Source organism: Toxotes jaculatrix, chromosome 3, assembly GCF_017976425.1.
Source record: "Toxotes jaculatrix isolate fToxJac2 chromosome 3, fToxJac2.pri, whole genome shotgun sequence".
Classification (NCBI taxonomy): domain Eukaryota; kingdom Metazoa; phylum Chordata; class Actinopteri; family Toxotidae; genus Toxotes; species Toxotes jaculatrix.
This window is the reverse complement of record NC_054396.1, coordinates 22710142-22731224: the sequence shown is the minus strand read 5'-3', so window position 1 is coordinate 22731224 and position 21083 is coordinate 22710142. Positions and strand designations below refer to the sequence as shown.

The 21083-nt window shown below is 39.7% G+C and overlaps 1 protein-coding gene across 1 annotated transcript; it reads right to left on the bottom strand.

Moving 5' to 3' along the window:
- Window positions 1-1688: 1688 nt before the first annotated feature.
- vapb (VAMP (vesicle-associated membrane protein)-associated protein B and C) lies at window positions 1689-20552 on the bottom strand. The gene is made up of 6 exons (XM_041034532.1): window positions 20310-20552; window positions 12943-13095; window positions 7019-7122; window positions 5518-5598; window positions 3579-3758; window positions 1689-2040 (listed from the first exon to the last, which is right to left on the bottom strand). The coding sequence occupies exons 1-6, from the start codon at window positions 20365-20367 to the stop codon at window positions 1885-1887; spliced, it is 732 nt and encodes a 243-aa protein (XP_040890466.1). The 5' UTR covers window positions 20368-20552; the 3' UTR covers window positions 1689-1884.
- Window positions 20553-21083: the final 531 nt, after the last annotated feature.

The window sequence follows — 21083 nt, the reverse complement described above, 5'->3', positions numbered from 1 at the left end:
AATAATAGATAAATCTTTTTCCTTCAAATAATGCAACGTATAGTGACACTGTCCAGTGTGTTTTTTTCCTCAATATGCAAATTGGGAGATGAAACAATTTAAGCATGTTTTTGTTTTGTTTATTTTTTGACACAAAAATAACCATTGGCTCTGGAACAGTACAATGTCATCATGTGATCCCCTCAAGGCTATAGCTAGGCTGTAATGTGTTTTTCCTCTTGCATGAGAGAAAAAAAAAGGTTGTAAGCTGCAGGAAGATCAAAGGAGAAACACTCTTAACCTTAGTGAATTAAAAATGAACACAACTTCAAATGCAATGAGGATATAACATTGATAAGCAATGGATAAATGCTGAACAAACACCAAAAACTGAACAAAGGCCTGTAGTGCAGTGAAAGAAAAACAGGGAAAAAAAGACAGCAAAATGACCAGCAGTGGAGAACTGCAGCAGCCAGAAAAACACTCAATTCATTTCTGACATACATTTGCCCAAACAAAACAGAATGTTAACAAATGTATGGCTCATTAGCTAAGTATGAAAAAAAAATAGCTGGAAAAGACCAAGTTCCCTGTGTTAGGACACAGTAACTGGACCTTGGTGGTGTTGATGTTGTCAGGAAAACACAAAACTATTTATCTCTACATGCACGTTCTGCCCATTTGTGGTTTCTCGCTATATGTATGCATGCTTTGAGTGTTTGCGTGTGCATGTGTATATATAATATATGTTAATGTTTTGTATATATACCTCCTTCTTGGCCTGAGAATAACTTGCCCAAACAGGTCACAAGGCAAGGCTTTCATCTGGAGAACATTACACTTAAATGATCCTAATCCTACAAATCTCATTTCATTGCAATATTCTTAAACGCTGCAACCCTAACAACAACAACAAAAAAAATTACTTAAAATCATAAAAATGCAACAAAACAGAAAAGAGAGAAAACAAAAATCAGAAAATGTAGTTGTGCAAACCTACAGCCAAATGATAAAATTATTATAATCACCGTTATAAAAGCAATTAAATTAGATTCAAAAGTCCAGATGCAACACTGTGTGAATGCATGCAATCAAACATCCCCCTCTGACAACCAGGGATGTGGTGAACACCTAGTGATAGGTGAAAGGAATAAGGTAGACTGAACAAAAAAAAAGGACACGTGGAAAGAAAATACCTATGATATAGTGTTTCATACACTGATCAAGGTTGTTCCACAATCAAAGACGAGCTGATTTTACAAAGCCTCTGATTGGAGGAGTCAGTTTGATAGCCCTGTGTAAAACCCCGACTGTGTGGATCATCTCTCTGGTAAATCCCTTCCTTAAAGGGGGTTTAGCTGGAAGGAACATTTGGATATACTGTACAGTGGGGGGGAGGGGGAGGGGGGGGGGGGGGGGGGGGGGGTTGTACGTATACATGTACATAGGCTCTGGCCTCCGTCATTTAGAAAAAGAAACAACAATACACTAAAATGACATTCGCACAATTGCAAACTGACTCAGTCGCACCAAAACTACCTTGCCGGTGTTAGAAAATCCATTGGTCTGAAACACTAGCATTAAATCATGTTTCCATTACCCCCCACCCACAGACCCAGTCATCTGTATATATGAAACTTTGGGAAGAGGGCCAGAATGATTATGTGATGATTACGTAGAGGCAAGACCTGTAACAGTAGGTTTGTTCATAAGGTGATTCTTTTTCTTTTTTCTCATACATTACCTTTGATTTTTTTTTTTTACATAAATTAGACTGAATCAAAACTTGGACCACTCCCCCCCCCCACCCAGCGGATATGGCATTTTCTGATCCAAAATCCCAGATCCCATGTTTTGTTTTCATCCCCCGAAAGCATGCTGCGGCCAACCGGACTGCTCTGCGCTCTACAAGACCAACTTGCCCACAATGACGCCCACCACAAAGAAAAGCATGATGAGGGCCACCGTGCGGGCGCTCAACCCTTCCTCTTTCTTCATGCCAACTGCGGTGTGCTGAGACGACATCACGTTACTCTTCCTCATCCGCAGACCATCGTCCTCCTGAAATGGGGAGGAGGGGAGAGGAAATAATTGAGAAATGATGAAAGAAAGGAAGCGAGTGGGAAGAGGAAGTAAGGTGGTGGTGGTGAGAGAGTGATAAAAAAAAGGGTGAGTTTGTAGAAATGGAGAAGAAAGAAGACAACATGATGAAAAGAGATGATCAGTTTGTCAATCAGTCAACAAGATAAGGGAGTATTTATTTATTAGCTCAAAGAAATAGGATCTGTTTAAATCTTCATCTGACCCAATCCCCCCGAGGAACACAGAAGGCGCCAGGCTTTAACACACTTCATTTCCCAGCAGCGGGTGGGGGGGCTCTCTGTTAGTTTAATCTAAGCCGCAGGAGCAGCCAACAGTTGTTCTGCCTCTGGCAAGAACTTAAAGGGGAGGAGGTGGTGGTGGTGGTGTTTGAGGGGAGGACGACTGTTTCTTGGCTGTCTGTGGTGTGTGTGTGTGTGTGTGTGACTCATTTCCAACCAAACCTTAACAAAACCCAATTTTTTAAACCTTAATCTATCGATTGCTGTGACTGATGGCACACTCATTGATTTGCGCAATTGCTTTATGAGAGTTGAACCCTGAGGTCTCCGGCTGATTATAGATACGAGAAGGTTCGCTTAATGCAAACCTCAATCTTGAGTTACTTTCTCTGTTCAAAGAAATACAGAAAAGGGCGAAGGATACTGCGGAGCCATTTGGAAGAACAACTTTGCGTGTCTCAAATTTCCATTTAATTTACTTATCTTGATTGTGAACATCAATCAGTACAGAAACAAATGTGACTCTGGATGTTCAGTGATGTCATCTGCTAATTTTGATGATTGAGATGACGGGAGGTTTTCTTCTCTGTTCGTTTGGTGGAGTAACACTTACATTCTGTCTTTGATTTAAGCCTGAAGCTACAGATTGTTTGAACTAAACCATATGTTACACAAGATTCAATGTACAGTGCGAAATAACTGATCAAGGAAATAACCTGAAGATTCTCCAATAATGAAAATAGTCATATAGCAGTTGTGTGAAGATTAAGTACAGTACAAACCAGAACAAATCTTAAGCAGTTATGTTTTCATGAGATATAATTTTTGAAAACGAGCAGTGGAGCTACATCACATACAGCAAAGGCCCAAGATTTAATGAGTGAGGCAATTGTTTAAACCGTTGTCTAACACAGATGACAAGATGAATCAGGATCTGTCAGATTCAGCTCAGCAGGTGAATGGCTGATCGATAACAATGTAGGTTTGCTTTCTGGTAATTAATAAGAATAGCTTAAGAAAAAGTTGGTATGACAGTCACCAGAATGAGTCTGCATCCATTTGAAGTTACTTTAAAGTTCGTATTGACCAGCTGGATTTGTCTCATCAGTGATTTACCACCCACTAAACAAATTCCTTGGTGCAACCCTGCACACCCTTTGTTATCTCTGACAGGAAGACTAAAGGGGTACCTGTGTATTCAGTGAACCACTGAAATGGGAACTAAAGCTTAATAACAGAAAAATGAACTAACTCTGGTCCTCAACTCCTCTCACTCACCCTGATCTGTTTGTTTTCTTCCCGTAGCCTCTGAGCCTCCATCTGCAGCCTCTTACACTCCTCCATGATCTTCTTTACCTCCCCATCATCAAGGGTGGAGCTCAGTGACTTCGCAGGCAGCGCAGAGGAGTCTGACTTCAGCAAGCTGGCCGACATCATCTTGTTGGACTCCATGTCATGCTGTAAGTGGGTTACAGGGGGGACGAGTTATAACTTAATATGCACCGTTGTTGCTTAAATGTTTCTATGGTAACTCTGAGCAATGGCTTGGCTGGCATCTGCCTGCAGTTTACATTTGGGGACTTGCAGACTTTTATGTTCAGTGTGTATGGAAAACACAGGCCTGCAGGAACACAGAGCCTCTGAATCTGAAACCTCCTATCTCTACAGTCCACTATGTAGCCAACATACTCAGAACTGTGGGGTTACAAACTGTAGGCAAGGAAACAAGCATGAAAACTAAGTGTGTATTGTGACAATATGTTCAACAGCAAAGTTTTCTTTTACCGTAGCAGGGGTAAAAAAGAAAAAAAAAATCAACAGCTTCATTAACTGCAATACAACTAATGTACTGTAATTTATTAGCTCAGAGGCCCATGTGGCATGACTTACATAGGCCAAACAAAAAAAGCTTTGAATTCATACTGCAGAACATAAGCCAGCCATTTGGCATAAGAAGGAGGACTACGCTATTGCCACGTCATTATATGAAAGTAAACCACAGATCAGTAGCTACTTTACACTGATCAGCCACAACATAAAAAACAGTAACTGGTTTTAATGAATGGTATATACATAGAGTATATAAATATTTATATATTGCGTAAGATTTTATTCATTGTTCTTGTCCCTTTTACACAGGCAGGCATATCCAGGTGTCCTGGAAGCTTTAAATACTGTATGATGTGATTTGTTTTAGTCTTTAAGCTCTGAAGAAAACACGTTCGTGCCAAAACATCAGCTTATGGAATAAAGCCTGCTCTGTATACCCATCAAATGTGCTCCAGCCTCTTTGCAAGTTTTTATGCTTGTTCAGTGCCTCCTATCTCTGTTTGTAGAAGAGTTCACCCAGGGGTGCCTTTCATAAGTGGATCAAGCTGGTTTCTATCAGCGTTATCTCTGTCTAAAGGACTCTGTGGAGCACAATGCTGACAGGGGGCCATGTGTATGTATGGCACAGCTCATAATGAATTGAAAACAACTACCACAGGTCCCTTCCCCTCCCGGTGTTCGTGAAGCCAGTTGACTTAGCTCATATCATGACGAGATAATGTCTCTACAGTTGTGCGGGGTCTGAGAGGAATCGCAACAATAATAAACTGCATGTGAGAATGAACAAGGTGGCCCTCTGAACGGCTGCTGATGCCTGAAAGTGTGGGAGGGCAAGAAGAGAAAGGTGGAGGTGGAGGAAAAATGGAGAAAGAGGTGAAGAGGGAGAGAACAGTGCTAAAAAAGAGACAGTATAGACAAGATGGAGAGATTAAGAATAAGAATGAGAGCAAAAGAGGAGATAAAGACTAAAGATGGGACAGATGAAACAGAAACAGGATAGAAAAGGTGGATACAGCAGAGCAGTAAAAAAAAGGTGTGGATGAGTGACGAAAAACAATAATAAACACTGTATCCCTATAAATTATGTACCCCCTCCTTGGGACAAATATTAACAAATGTTATACTATACAGAAGGAAGCAATAAACGGTATCACTCTGTTTACGTTTGGTGAAAACCAGTTCATGATAAATAAAAAATGACACACTGACAATTAAAAATGCAGTATGTTGTGGTGCCCTGCTAAGGCCAATTAATATGATTTTCACAATACTAAGGAAGCAACGAGATGTTTCGGTCCCTGAAGTCTCTCTGATATCCAATTTGTAGTGACAACAAACTCCAACACAGTGAGATAAAGAGAAGAGGGGGGCAAGAGAACTCGCTTACCGTTTTTTCGTTCTCCACTGGCATCTCGAAAACACACCTCAGCTTGGAGTCCATCAGCTCCTCTGGCTTAGCCTCCTTCCACTGGATTTATTTAATCAGAGCAAGAGGGAAGATTGCAATGGTTGGTGAAAAATACAGAACAAAACAAACAGGGTTGGTGTCACTTAATTAAATTTAAGAGCTTTTTAATACCACTTAGATTGCAATTAAATACTGTTTTCACAGTCATAGGGGTCAAAGAATGACGTAAAACCAGTAGGGACATTAAGGATTGTTAGCACTTCCCAGCTGCATGTAACCAAATTTCGCAGTGATATAATTAATCACTCAACATGATTTGAGCCCAGATCAGCTGGTCATTAAATTGATGTTTTAAGTTCATTTAAATTTTTACTAAAAACGAACAGGGACAGTTCTGACGGTGCTGACTGAAACTCCACAAAAAAATGGACTGAGTTGCCTAAATCCACAACAATTCCATTTTTATTTTAGTTTAGAGGTGCATAATGTCTCTCATTTTCATCAACAGCTGGACTGTTATCAGGGAGATCTGCTCTGTCCATTGTTCCCCACCTCCACATCTTGTGTGAAACAACAATGGACAGAGTTTTACCACCAGGAGGACTGTAGTCTGTCTCTGTGATTCTCTTAAAACCCAGCACCAAAAATCTACTTTCATGTCAAAACCCTGTTAAAATCACAGGTTTGCAAAATACCCCACTGGGTTTCAGGCTCTGCCTCAGTGCAGTGTCTCTTTTTGTTACCGTCACTCAGGTTGCCTGTGTGTGAGAGTCAAAATGTCATATCAAATTCTCAGGACAATTGCTGGTGTGTTCGTGATGATCTACTGCATGTATGTGGGCCAGTGACCGCAAAGATGACTTTGAGACCACACATGCTGTTCTGACTAAACTGTGTTTTTTATTGCTGTGTGTCTGCAATGCAGGCTCTTATCCAGGCTGGATAATCAATCAATCGCCTCTTTCCTTTCAGTTAGCTTCAAAGGATGTATTTCCTGTAATGTTAAAGGCAACGTTGATAACAGTGTCTACCTGTCTACAATACTTGCGTGCAAGGCATTTTTGTTTTAAAGCACTGGCAAACCCTGGCACAGATAAATACACACTGATCAGTGTTTCTGTAGTGTTCACTAAATTAGATTTAAGGCTTTTTAAGACTTTAATACCACACAGAATGATATTTAATTCCTTTTTCAGGGTTACATTCAAAAAGTGACAGAAAACCAGTTAATGTGGCCTGGACCTAAATAAGGGGCAGATAACTGATGGATAGATCAACCAAAATTTTTTTTAAAATTGTTAAATTGTAGTTGTAGTTTACATACAGAAAAAGTTATAGTTAATGTTATTGAAGAAGAAAAAATATTTGTAAATTACTTTTAATATCTGCTTGCTTTTCAATGCTTTTCAAGACTTTTCAAGACCTGCAGATACTGCGAATGATGGTGAAAAACTATTTTAAGAAGATGAGACACACTCACCACTCCCTCCATGTCAGTCATGTCAGGAGGTGCTAGCATGGACTGGACCATGAACTTGTGTTTGCTCTTCTCATTGGGGTCATAGTCAAAAGGCTGCAGCATAACTGAAACACAAAATGACAATCAGTGTCAGCGCAGGAAAGAACACATAAATCCTACACACCTAAGGTGAAAAGAAATGTTAAGAGCAGGCTATAAAATCCCAGCAAACCTATGGGCTCTGTAGGATTATTAAAACGATACCTCTGGGCAGTGGTTCTGGGGTCAGGGCAACTCTAAGGGCACACAAGATAAATCAGACCATACTGTTCTGCTATACACATTTGTTGATATTTTCCAGACTTTTCTCTAATCTCTGCTTATTTCTGTGAAAATGAGTAAAAAAATCCCTCAATTCACAGACATAGGTTCAGATGCAAAAAAAGGCTGTAATAAGAGTCTTCCAAGACACTAAATACCTTTATTTGTCTTTAGTTAACAGTTAAAAACTTAGAAGTAACAGAAAACATGGGGATGATCAGTGACAAATGTTATGCACCAGCATACTGTGTGACCACTAAGTCCCAACATAGAATTAATATGATCATTTTGTTTTGTAATGACTCTCCCAGTTTCCCCCCCTATTTTAAGCCTCATCCTCAGGAGGCTCAGAAAAACATGTCAAAGTGTCTTGTCAGTATGATCCAAACAGCAGCAGACAGGCAGGGACACAACATGATTTGCAGGTGAAGCTCAGAAAAAAATAATTCTTCTGTCCCATACACAAACACTAGTGGAACGCCAGAGATTGGGCCCTTACTTCTTCTTTGTCAGCAACTTTCCATCTCTTTCCCTTTCTCAACTCTTGTGTTCACTCCTCAGATTAAAGAGGACTTAGTGAGTATCGAATACCCCTGTATTTGTCAAACAGTAAACTAGGGCCTCCACGTCTTCAAGAATCTGGGCTTGCCCCTGCTGCTCGGAAAAAGTGGTGGAGATGATTTATTTCTATGTTCGTGTTACCATGACGGCGAAACACTGACAGATCTACAAATTCCCATGGGGGTAATCTCGCTAACAGCTTCCAACCCTGCCTTTTTCTTTCTTAACATTACATATCACTCTAACAAAAAGCAGGTGTGGAGTTGGAATACTACTTTAACCCATCACCACATCAGTCCCCTCGGTCCGTGGTGTGTTATTTGATGTCATTCCAATGACTGAGAAGGTATTTTAGAGCTGCAACTATGATTTACAATCACTTTCTCATGTCAGTGTTCTAGTCAAGTGAGCTGGAAGCACAGAGCAGATGAAAGTGTCTATTGATGGTTGATCTTTTTGTCCCTCTTTAAAAAAGGGCGTAATTCAAAGGCATATTTTGACATCAGAACCAACTATGTGTGCAATGCCTGCGTGATTCTTTGGCTTTCACTGGAAACAAATGACCTCCTAATTTCAAAGCCGGAGTAGCTATTAGGATGGTTTTCATATATGGCACATGCCAATTCTCCCTAGGGTGGAAAGCCTCAGAGATGTAGTGCACCATTACAGCAATCAGGGCAGTTCAATATCGCAAACCAAAAACAGACGGCATGAACAGATTGAGAACGTCCTGTTTCAGTCAGACCCAATTTGCACGGCCATCTACCTTAGGGTCCAAAGGGACAATAATAGAAAATGGAGGCAGAAAAACATGCAAGTTCTTTGAGCAACATAAAAAGGTCCTGAGCCAAAAGCTGAGATGAAAAAACATAACCACAGCAGGGGAAAAAATGATTTAAATCATCTTTGATTTATAGCCTTTGAAAACACCTTTACAAAAAGCTACTTCTCCTAATGGAATGATGTAGTATTCTTACTTCATGCTGGGTAGCCATTAATAAAACTCACTCATAGGCTAATTGTAGTCAACACGGTCAAGCAGGATGTTAATCACCTGCCTGCTTGTTGATGATGAATGGAACAAGAAGAAGGGTGAGGGAGGGAGGTAAGAAAACTTTCCTTTCCTGTCACTAATTAACTGTGCCACGTGAGACAAGATACTCACAACAGAATTACTACTAACTATTTACCTTCAAGTGCTTAAAGAGGTAAAGGTTAAGATTATGCCTGCAGAGGATTCTTTGTAATGTTGTTTACATTATCGATTAATCTGCAAAGAAAAAAAATGCCTTCCATCAATTAGCTGCAGATAAATCGATTAATCAAATTTATGTTTCAACTGCACTCTATAGATATGGGTGTAACAACTGACAACATTCATGGCTCAGTCCAGTACAGAGACCACAGTGTCATGTAGGGCTGCAACTTAAGATTCTTTTCAGTTTCATTGATTAATTGGTTTGTCGATAAAATATCAACAAATTGTGGGAAAAAAGCAAAAGCAGCAAATCCTCAAACTGAAAAAGCTATTTTTATGTGGACAATGACTAATACAATTAATTGATTTGATATGTCCTCACTACAGGAAAAATAACGTGCCTGAAACTGTGTCTGAGACTGTGCCTTCCATTTCCATTTTCCAAGTATTATGTCACCTAGCTTCAATAAAAGTATAAAACTTGAGACTTCAGCATTTCCCTGACCCATTTAAAGTGAATTCTCAGCAGCATTTGACATAGAAAATGCTGCTTGACAATACAAGTATTTACGAAATACTAACAAATTCTGAACAAGAAAATGAGGTAAATTAACCACCTGTCAGCCTTACTTTGAACATTATGACACAACATGTTATGAAATAAGCTATGAATTGACACATGAGACATTATGGCTCGGTGTCACATGCCTATCAGCAACCTTTTCACAACCTACAGAGAAGCCTTACATGTAAAAGGGTGCTCCCTGTCCTCTGTGTACAGTATTACTCAACACAAAAACTTGGTCAAAGATCAGCAAACCTATTGAGACAATATAGCGTGGGAGCGGGGAAGAGAGTGAAGTCAACCATATACGGGCCAGGAGAGAAAACTCACCGACATGTAAGAGCAAACACTCATAAAACTTATTCATATTCAGGCTTCTCAGGGCAGAAGGATCTCACACTCCTGAATATGCTCTCCTGGGTCCACCTTATTCAAAATAATCCAATAGGAAAAAAGCACTGGCTATATAACACAAGGCTTATTTACAAGGGTGGGGAATAACTCCAATGCTTCAATCCACCATGCTTTTGAAGGAATCCACAACTACTAAAAGGTCAAGTCCTAAAACTGTAGTTGGTGGGTAAAATAGCTAATGAAGCTTTCGAATAGAGAGGCGTTAATACACCAGTTTTACCATACTGTGGTAAAACATACTTATAGTAACAATACCAACAAGTATTTCTGTTACCGTCACTGTGACAAAGAGGAAACTCCCAGCGTCAAAATTGTGCAAATGTTCTGACGTTCTGCTTTTTAACTGTTAATACTCAGCAGGAGTGTTAACAGCATCACCTCAGACAACAGGTGGGCACATTTTAAAGAAAGAACCAATATATCAGGCATACTAAAATTTTGTGTGTGGCACACGTAAATGAACATGGACATGGACTCAGATGTGAGCTAAAACAGGAGATCCGCTTTGTCTTGTCCTGTCATAACACAGACACATTAGACATAAGCGTAAGGACAAGCTAAAGAAGTTTATTCTGATAAAGCAACAAAAGAATTGTTAGTTTTTTATTGTGGTATGTTCTTCTGTTTTCTGGCTGCCTTGGAATGATAATACTTCGGGAGCATGTCAGACAAACGTCTGACACATTCCCAGAAGAAGCTCAATATTTGTGGACACAAGGATTTTTGAAACATTCACGCCACATATTTTTCCACTGGATGCCGCTACATGACACCAATCAAGCTCAGCAACATTCCTGTGGTCATGGCTACATTCAACATATACAGTTACAGCTGGGTTGAGCTTCAAAGCGCTGTGTCTATCCTCAGCTATCCTGCGGCAGGCAGTTCTCTCTCGCCTCGACGAGAGTGGATGTCTATGCAGCGTTTTGTTATGCTGCTTTGTTAAAAAAAATTACAGGTCAGAAATATGAGACAAACTCGACTGTAGCAAGTTACAGATTCTGTCCAAACAAAAACTCGGTTTAACAATGCTCTCGCTTGAATACCTCAACATGGATGATCTTATTTTGGGAGGAATTATTTGAGTTTTCAGAATATTTTTACACAAAAAACATTTTTGTTAGTAATGTTAATAAAACAACCAAGAAGGGTTTTATTTCACTCGGCTAAAACTGTCTTATGTGCTATGAGAGATTGAGAGATTTGAGAGATATGAGAGATTTTGATCAAATACCTGTGATGCAGCATTTAAGACCGGGGTACTCAGGGTACCTTTAAGCTATAACACAATGTTACTATATCACAAAAATCGGCCAATATTAGTTTGTACATTAGGTTATTGATACAGTGACCAGTTCTAATGCAACCGCACACTCCACCAGTCATTTTAGTAGACTGGATCTCTGCTCAGGTTAAAGGTGGTAAGACAAATACGGCCACACTCCATTTGGCCGCACCGGTGCGCTGCTTGTTTCATAGCAACAAGATCAAGGAAGTGCAGTTAAGAGTGCAAACCAGGCAGCAGGTATGACCCTGAATCTTAATCAGCTGATAATCAAACTGCAACAGGTAGTGGAGGTGCTGTCGTTAAAAGATCTGAAGTCATGTGAAATACGTGTTCGTTAGTCTGTACTATTTACAATGATGTTGGGACACATGATACTTTGTTTTTGTGCCCTACAGAACAACTGATTATAGATGGCATAAGCACCTTCATTAACAAAGGAGAAGAGGCTAAGAGAGAGAGAGTCAGGGAGATGTCAGTCAGTACTGTACACACCCACAAACTCCTAAGAGGAAGTGTAATCAACCAAAATAGGTAAAATCAATATGTGAGTTAAAGTTAAACTTGGGTTTTTCTATCAAAGTATTGTGTTGTGTGTGTGTGTTCACTTTAAAAAGCGCACAGTGCCAGCAAGATAAGAACCCACAAGCCCTTGTTATCTTGTTAAGTGCACTGCTTTGATAATACCATGTAGACTTGAGCTCTGCCTGAACAAAGATTGGACAGAAAGAGGTTACAGACCATGCCTATATGTTTGCGACTACATTTGACTACATTATCCGAAAAGTCTTCTCTTGGGACTCAAACCTGTGACCTTTCTCAGCCTAATGAGGGGGAAAAATGACAGCAAGTGACAGAGGGGACTCTGCTGATTTGTCACCCACTGCTGACACCAGGCCCCAGTGACACAGTTTGCAGTTGTTGACACCAGATAGGAGAGGTTGTAAAATGAGTCTGTGGCTCTAAATGGCATAGGAGGCGCAGTGTGGAAACATTAGACTGTACCCGTCTCCCTCCAAGTATATGACTGGGAATGAGGCCTGCCAGGAGGGACTGGGGTGAGAGGACAGGGGAATAGTTCGTAATGGAAGAAGAATAGCATGGATGTTTTTGTAAGAGCAAACCTATTTAGGATACTAGAGAGACAATAGTTTGCTTTCCTTGCTTACACTAAACCGTCCTCACATTTGCTTGTTTTTATTTGGATTAATATACAAATACAACCACAGAGATACTCAGATATTCATTCTTAGAAGCAACTAATGATTACTTTCATAATCAACCTTATAGTCTAGAAAATCTCAACAATCGTCAAAACGTACAATTAATAATACTTTAAAATTACATAATTTGTGTGACCTACAGTAAGAAAAAAAGAGCTGTATACAGAAAATGGAGCAAGACTGTCATGTCTGAGAAGCTGTAACAAGCAAATGTTTTGTATTTAATGTGATAAAAGACTTTTAAGATAACTGTCAAATTATTTTTTGATGACTGATTCCTGTTAAAGTTTCCATTAGGTAAATAAGTCAGTAAATAAAGTTAAATGGCAGGCTACAGTGTCCTACAGTACTTTTATGCCTCAGTCCCTTATTTATTACCTGAGACGTTGATTGAGGTGCCTGCATCGATGATTCCACTGTTTGGCCGGACACAGTACCGGCGTGGTGCTGTCGTCTTCACCTTGAAACACACATTCCTGTCTGTAGGGTTGGAGAGCTTGAGATTTGTGGTGACCACGTCTGAGAATGGACCTGTGAAGACAGAAGACAAGGTGGACACTTAAAACGTCTGCTTTTAACAAGTTTTTGGACTGATCAAAATACATAAAAATGCAAATTCATTATACACAGCAAGAAAAAACCCTGACAACAGTTTAAAAGAAAAGGAAAATAAATAGCTAACCTAGGGCAGACACAGCTCTTCACATTATATTCTAAACATCATGTCTTTACACTGACATAAAAATAAGATTGACTTATAGAGTATTTACAGTCTGTTTCTCACATTGAAAACCCCAAACATGTCTCAGTAACACACTGGTGAAAACTAGGCAACTGTAAATATATCAAGGATGGAAACTAAGCCATCTTTTTTCTTCTTCTTTTAACATTACCCTCTAGATTACTGGTGTTTAATCTGTCCTCTTCAGTCAGAAAAACAATTCGAGCATCAATTTACAAAAAAAAACTTTAAAGAGCAGACTGTGTGCTCAAACCTATAAATCACAGACTTCAACTACTGCACTACTGTGAGCGGAGTAGCTGATGCAGTTTGGCTTCAAATAATTACAGCTATCATTGTTGATGCAGGCCACATCTCTCTGAGGCTCTCACAAGGCCAAATGCATTAAGCTGCACAGATTTGTCAATAATGCAGAAAACCAGTACAACAAAAGTCACAACAAAATAACACTGTGCCAAGTCTAAAAGATGAACAAAGGTTAAGTTACTTATCTGTCCACCATGAATGACCAGCTTATCAGTATTCTTTTATGGGGTAAGTTAAGACAATAGCTTTAAGTTAAGGTTTTAAGGTGATCATTTAAACCTTTACTTTATGTTTTGACACATTTTCCTGGTCTTTTTCAAAAAGCCACAAACCTTGGAGGACAGCAGCTATGTCCAATTAGTATCTAATGATTTCTAATGGTTTAAAAAATTATATGGTGGTCAAGGTAATGTTTGACCTTGAACAATGTCTTAGGTTGAAAGAGTAAAGAGAAATGAGGACATGAAAGACGGGAAGGGTGGGGAAGACATTGGAATAACCAGCGAGTTCACACACAGTAGTTGTTTCGTATTACCCATTTAGCTCTGATTTTAACAACCATATAAAAGCACAGGATTCCTCAGACTAAAGCCATTTTCACATATTAACTCCGGACAATGTATACTCGATATCAGCTTCTGTTTAGAACCAATTTATATCATCTAGACACTGGCTAACACAGCCTCAGTGACATGACAGCAGATGTGGATTCAGAGTAACCTAATAATCAGACTAAAATTAAATTTCTTTTCACTTCAGTATTCAGTCTGATATTGTGCTTATGTTAGCCACATTTCCTGATCTGGAAGATGTGTTGCTTTGACTAATCAGCAATGGCTAGTTGGCCTTCCATCCAAAGGTAGCGTGAATTTTAACCAAATTTCAAGAAATTTGGCAAAAGAAAATGCAAATTAATGCATGCTTCCATCCACCACTGTTGTGCGAATATTAGGAGTTCATTTGTAAGATGAATAGCTTGACATGGCACTAATTGTCTGACACTGATACAGTATAAGGGCTTTAGTATGAGTACAATAAGTACAAAAACATGCAAACCTAATCCGGCTACTGCACCCATTACACATCTTGTAGGGAGTGCAGCCACACTGGTCAGATATCCATAGTTTAATTCCAACAAATCCCATTCTTTGTATCACTTAAGTGCTCCCTCACAAACCCACAGAGGTGCATGTCATTATTTTATTCCTGTTATTATTGGCAACAGTTTCTTTATAAGCGGGACGCTCCAGAAACTACACAGTGAAATGTATCCAGGTAGCTAACTGGCAAGCATTAGTCACTCCTGTGTTTTTCTAGTACCTCTAGTGAAAGCAAAGCTAATTCATAGTCAAGTGAGGAGCAATGATGAATGGATGTAAGACTTCCCAAACTTAGTGGACACAGTGCCAATACCACACATTTTACATAAGTCAGACTTACGGAAAATCAAGTTTCATTTTAGAACTTTACAGTGCTGTTAAAAACCACATAAAACAAATATTATTCATAAATTTTATTATGTCTGTGAAGGAGGTCCAAGTTTATTTGCAGCCATTTTTTTTGTTTCCTTGCTGATGTATATTAAGATCTGTAATTATCTTACACATCATGGTTAGACACATGATGAGTATGGGCTGATTTGGGTTTTGAAACATCATTGGTCTGGTGATGTTTTTCAAGCTGCTGATGCAGTGAAAATATTTTTAGGAAAAGCACAACTCATGACTCCTTGAAAGTGTTGACAGTGAACCCAGCATTTGTTGACCAATTTCCATTTACCCAAAAACATTTTAACTTGTGGTCTTATGCAACATTACAAACCCCACTGCTTCGTAAGGCCAAGTTGTCTACTCAAATATAGTTTTCTAATGAAACAACAAAGTAGGTCACTACAGTAGCTTCTATGGTGAGGATAAAGTCTGCAGTTGAGGGAAGCACAACTCGCACTGCATGAAAACATAAAGCTATTTCAGAATTAGCACATACACCAGATTGAAGATAAAGTTTCAGCTCAGCAAACATCCCGAGCAACTGACACTTCCCTTACCCGTTGAGCAAAAACAGAGAGGAAATTCAGACCCTCACAAGCTTGGCTTGACATCTAAAGGCTTTTAATGAAAGGGGCTCACGCCACCGACTACTGTACACCTGATCTACTACTTCCTGAAAGTTTCTTGGGATATGGTCCAACTCACGAAAACCGCAAATGGCAGTAAAAAACTATTATGAAGAGCTGATATTTGAAGCTGTCGTCCTCCAAGGCTGGATTTTATAAATAGCAGACAAAATGTGTGGAGTTGGGAGATTTTTGTAAAGACTTGTTGATATCACCCCTGAGGAAGATGAAAATTAATTTTAAAAAAAACAAAAAAAGAAAAACAATGAAGAAGTCCAGAGCCTAGCATTTTGGTCCACAGGTGGTTTGAGCCAAGGCCTAACAAGTTGCTACTAACAGACCTACTCCCTGTTTCCGGAAGCTTCACACTGTGTACCTACATATTACACAGTGGGAGTATAGGCATGTGATTTGTGGTATTGTCTGGTATGTTGAGCGAGACACATAGTCCTTTCTGTCTGTTTAACACTCAGCACATCTGCTTTCAACACATTGCACCAGCAAATTTTCAGGAAATTATGATAAATATTTCCAGGAAATTAACTGGAAAATATGGGAATCGTAAAATAAAAAAAGCATTGCCTATGTACTCCTTTCTGATTGGCTGAAATGTTTCCATTAAAATCATGTAACAGGACACCTCAAACATGCAGCCAGTCAACAGTTTCCTCACAAGTCAGGTATATTAAACTACAGGTAACCATGGCAACAGTGTTTCTGCTCCATACTGAGTTACCAGTTAAAGAATGAAGCTGGCATTTTTTTTTTTTACCTATTGTCAACAAATCCCACGAAAAGACCAAAACAAGCAATGCATTGATCAGGCTGGTAAGTACTGCCTGTGTATCAAACGCCTGCTATCCGGTAGCTTATTCCTCCATGACATAGTTGTCGAAAAACCATTTAAAATCATATAAATAAACCACACATCACACCAGTAATCCCACATTGTCATGATGCTGTAAATACTCTAAAGCACACTGAATGTGTATTAATCTGGAGATGAAAATAGACTCAACAAATGCAGTATTTACTCCTGTTTGAGCAAAATTTATTTATGTTTTTAAATTAGACCATATATTTGGGAACTATTTTTAAAGATTTACATCTTCAGTCACAACAAATGGGCTTGAGGTTAGATTCCACTGACAGGATTTGAAAGCTGGGAAGAACTGAGAGACTGGGTCTTTTTGTGGGATTTGGTGACAATAAATAAAACACTGAATAACGCCAGCCTTATTTCCACATTCTCACTGGTGAGATGGACCTACTGACAAGTTAAATTGGCAAACAGACAAGCTTTAGAAATTGATAATGATATGAACACAACTTCTCTTTTTGCCTGTGGTAGAGAGGCCATGGTGCAACTGCGGGCAATGCGTTCAGAGGTGTCTTATGAGAGTGGAAAAAAGACAAAAAAATAAAAAAGACTCTGCTGTAGACAGACAGTAGACCGTATTATGGCCTGGGCCAGGTCTGCTTCATCCATTATTTCCACATATCAGGACGCCCTGTTATATATTATTGCTTATGCAATTCCAGGGCTTGACGCTTACTTTTACCCAAGGAGCACATGTGCTGCTAAGTTAAAAAGATTTAAGAGCACATAAAGAACTTTAAGGTTACAATGAAAATGTATCAAATAATGGGTTTTTCCTTAATAAAGGGATATGAGGAGAAGTTTACAAGCAAAATGATTTAATTTATTTGACTACAAAAAATACACTAGGATTTGAATCATTTCTGCTTTAAACTGTATTATTTATATTTAAACTGATTTAATTATGTGAAGAGTATGAACGGTATAAAGACCTCTATAACGAAGCTGTTCTTCTTAGTTCTGAATGCCAAAAAGAACACTCAGTCCGTTCAGACACAGAGGACATTGCTGGCCCTGCTCTGAGCTCAGCAGGTCCACAGCAGACTAGAAGACTCTTTGCAGTGACGAGTGGATTGTGATTTTTTTCAATGGACATGAACATTCACACTCACATTTACACTTATGGGCAGTTTAGAGTGACCAGTTAACCTAACCTGCATGTCTTTGGCGTGTGGGAGGAAGCCAGAGGACCCAGAGAAAACTCATGCATCCACAGGCAAAACATGCAAATTCCAAACAGAAAGGTCCCCGCCGGCAGGTTCGAACCCAGAACATTCTTGTTGTGAGGCAACAGTGCTAACTACTGCACCACCTGTAGTGTTTACAACTAACCAGAAAATTATAAAAAAAAAAAGCCATGCAAAATCTGTTTTGTGATCCTGTGTGGCTGGTCAATAATACTGATTACATCTTCCACTGACAGTGTGTGTGTCAGGAGTGAAGCTCTGTCTGTTTACACTGCAGTCATGTGCGTTTTTGCATTAATCTGGCATAGAGCCAGAGTTTGCTATATTTTGAGGAAACAGCAGGATTTTCATACATGCTAATGATAACCGGAATGAGCACACCAGTGCTCTTAACATGCACAGCAGGCAAACAACATAACAACATTGTTTTTTTAAGCTAACACTGTGCTTGTAAATATAACCCGTGCTGTCAGTTGATAGGTCATTTCACTCTTCCTGTGGAGCTAATTTTGTGCATAACCTTCATTTGCATTATCGCTGGTATTAGCTGCAGTTTCTCACTGCAATATGTATAGTTACCAGAGGCAACAGATGTCTGTTAAAAGTGAGATGTGGTTAAAAAAAAAAGGTATGCACAAAGATGTGTTGATCATAAATTCACCTCTAAACAGTAGTTTCACAGGTTTCCAGCAAACTGCTTTATTTCTAAATAGTGAAAATGTTGTTGTGACATTGACATCTTCTACCCCAATGCTGAATGAACATGCTCGATTGTTTGTAAATGGGAGACGATTACAGAAACCAGAAAAGTCACATTTCAGAAACTAAAACCAGAGTTGTTTACACATTTTCTTAAATATGACTCAAAACAATGAATCAGTAATCAGAACAGTTGCTCATAGTTAACTCATCTGATTTATAGTGTGATCAATCAAATCAGGTGTGAATCACAGAGGTCTGAAGCTGATCACTGAAGATCATGCAACTTCAGTGAAGCTCGCTGGCTTTTGTGACAAACAGAGACATTATCTGTTGGTACTGCTGGATTTGTTGGAAGTATAATTTCTGGGTGCTTTGAGCTTCACAACCCAAACACTAGGGGTGGGCAAATGAATCCCCAAAGTAGAAGTACAAAGTTCTGTTTTGAGCATTGATACTAGCCGGAATAAAGAAGAAGTATAATAACATGTGGATCCATCACGTTAGATCACATCCTATTCACATCAACACTCTTCTCAGTGCTGCAATATTTCCATCCTTGTTGCTGTTGTGTGCATGTGTGCAGTGATGACCTCTTTAGTTCAGTGTATTCACGTAACGGACAAAACAAACAAAACAACTGCTTTGTGTTTAAATGTGCATGTTATTAAGCAACTAACAGAGAACTGCCTTGTGTTTTAGAAATTATTGATTAAAACGAAATTGTGTGGTATCCCTTACCCCTTACCAAACAATACTGGTTGCATTTTTTTGGGAAATTGGGACCTGATATCCCCATTACATTACATTACATTACATTACATTAATTTGACAGTAACTGTGTTCAAACCACAAAGGAACAAAAGCTAGATATCATTGATGCTTTTTATCTTTAACCATTTTCTGGCATTTTATAAGCAAAACAGCCAAACAATTCATTGGAAAAAAAAATTATCTGCAGATTAACAGTCATCGCTTGCAGCCTTCAAAGCTCACCCCTGAATAGGGTAAAAGTTTGACTGTGTTTAGAGGATGTGCTCTAAACTGTTAATAATTGCAGGAAACTATTTAGCTAATTACTCCTAAGAGCAGGGTGCAATATTTCATATTGTGTCAGGATGTCTGATATCTGTTAAAAACGGATCCAACAGTACCATATGTGTTTATGTAACATTATTTGGGCCTAAAGCAATGTGACATCTTGCAGCCAAATACCGAGCTTCACTCAAATATCTATTAGCGACTGTAGAGCCCAAACGATAAGGAAGGTGGCACGTTGATGACCTGTAGCAAAATCATATTAAGTAGCAGAGGTTGCAGAGTTATCAGCTGTCATGCTATTAAATGACAGCTGGCTGTCCAGCAGAGCAGAGAGAGCTAATGTCAACTAGCCAGACGTGCTAAGGATGTTGCAGCTTATGTACAATTAAAGGTTATGAATTTAGAAAGCAATTATTTTGTGACATGTTTATTATGACTGCTGTTTCCCAGTGGGCATACGTTTCTTGTCTTCAACTTGGGAGATTGTTATAGAGGCTGCAGCATGAATGCATGACAGGGCCTGGCTAGCTTAGCCATCGGAAGCTAATCCAGCTAGCTAGCTGTCACTTGACCTGACGTCCTCTCAGAGCACTCTTATTCTTCTCATACGAGGGCAACATTATCAAAATGTGCACTGCAGTTTCTCCCCAGTTTGATTACCGTAACATTGGCCTGCCCCCCCCTCCGCCCCTGCACCTAACCCTGCTGGCAGAGGCGCACCCCCCCCCGCCACCCCTCCTCTCCCGACCAAAGCCGGGCCCTCCCCTCTCTTACCTCTGAATTTCAGTTCGTGCTGAGGCTCCAAGAGCAGAACCTGTTCCGGCCTGGCCATATCCCAACAGCTGGAGCGGGGTGATCGCACTGCAACCAGTTCCTGTCGGCTACCCCCGTGTTAGGATGTTGTTGAGTCCTGCAACGTCCACTGAGTTATTTTATCAATGAATTAGCGGTGGATATCCTGATCCTATTCCCCCCCCGGTCACTGGTGCTACTCGAGCTGCTAACGGCTGTTGTGATGCAGCAGGAAGGGAGTGAGAGACAGCCCGGTGACGTCACTGCCTCTGCAGAGAGCGAGAGAGAGTGGTGGTGGTGGTGGGGGGGTATGGGGGGGGGTCGAGTCGGGGGCAGGGTGATGATGGGCAGGGTGTACCTGGGGCTGGTCTTTAGGAAGTGATTTTTGAATGAATGGACGGAAATTATTATAGTGGAAGAAATAATAATAATAATACATTTTATTCATACACACTCAAAGACTCAGCTGAAGTGCTCAGATCCTGCTGTAGGTTCACAATTGTTCAAGAGTGTCTGAAAACATTAGTCAGGTGCCTGTTTACACCAGTTTTCACACTGCCATGTAACTGTAATTAATTACAAAAACCATACCTCAAAGAAGCCCTCAATTTCTACAGATGCAATTGTTCACAGCCCTGTTTCCCATTAACCACACAGTTTTACATGCTTTAAAAAGAAATGTATGTATGTTATCCACAAATAGATGTTATCCACAAAGTGGATCCAAAAAGTGGATAACTTGAATGTACACAGTCT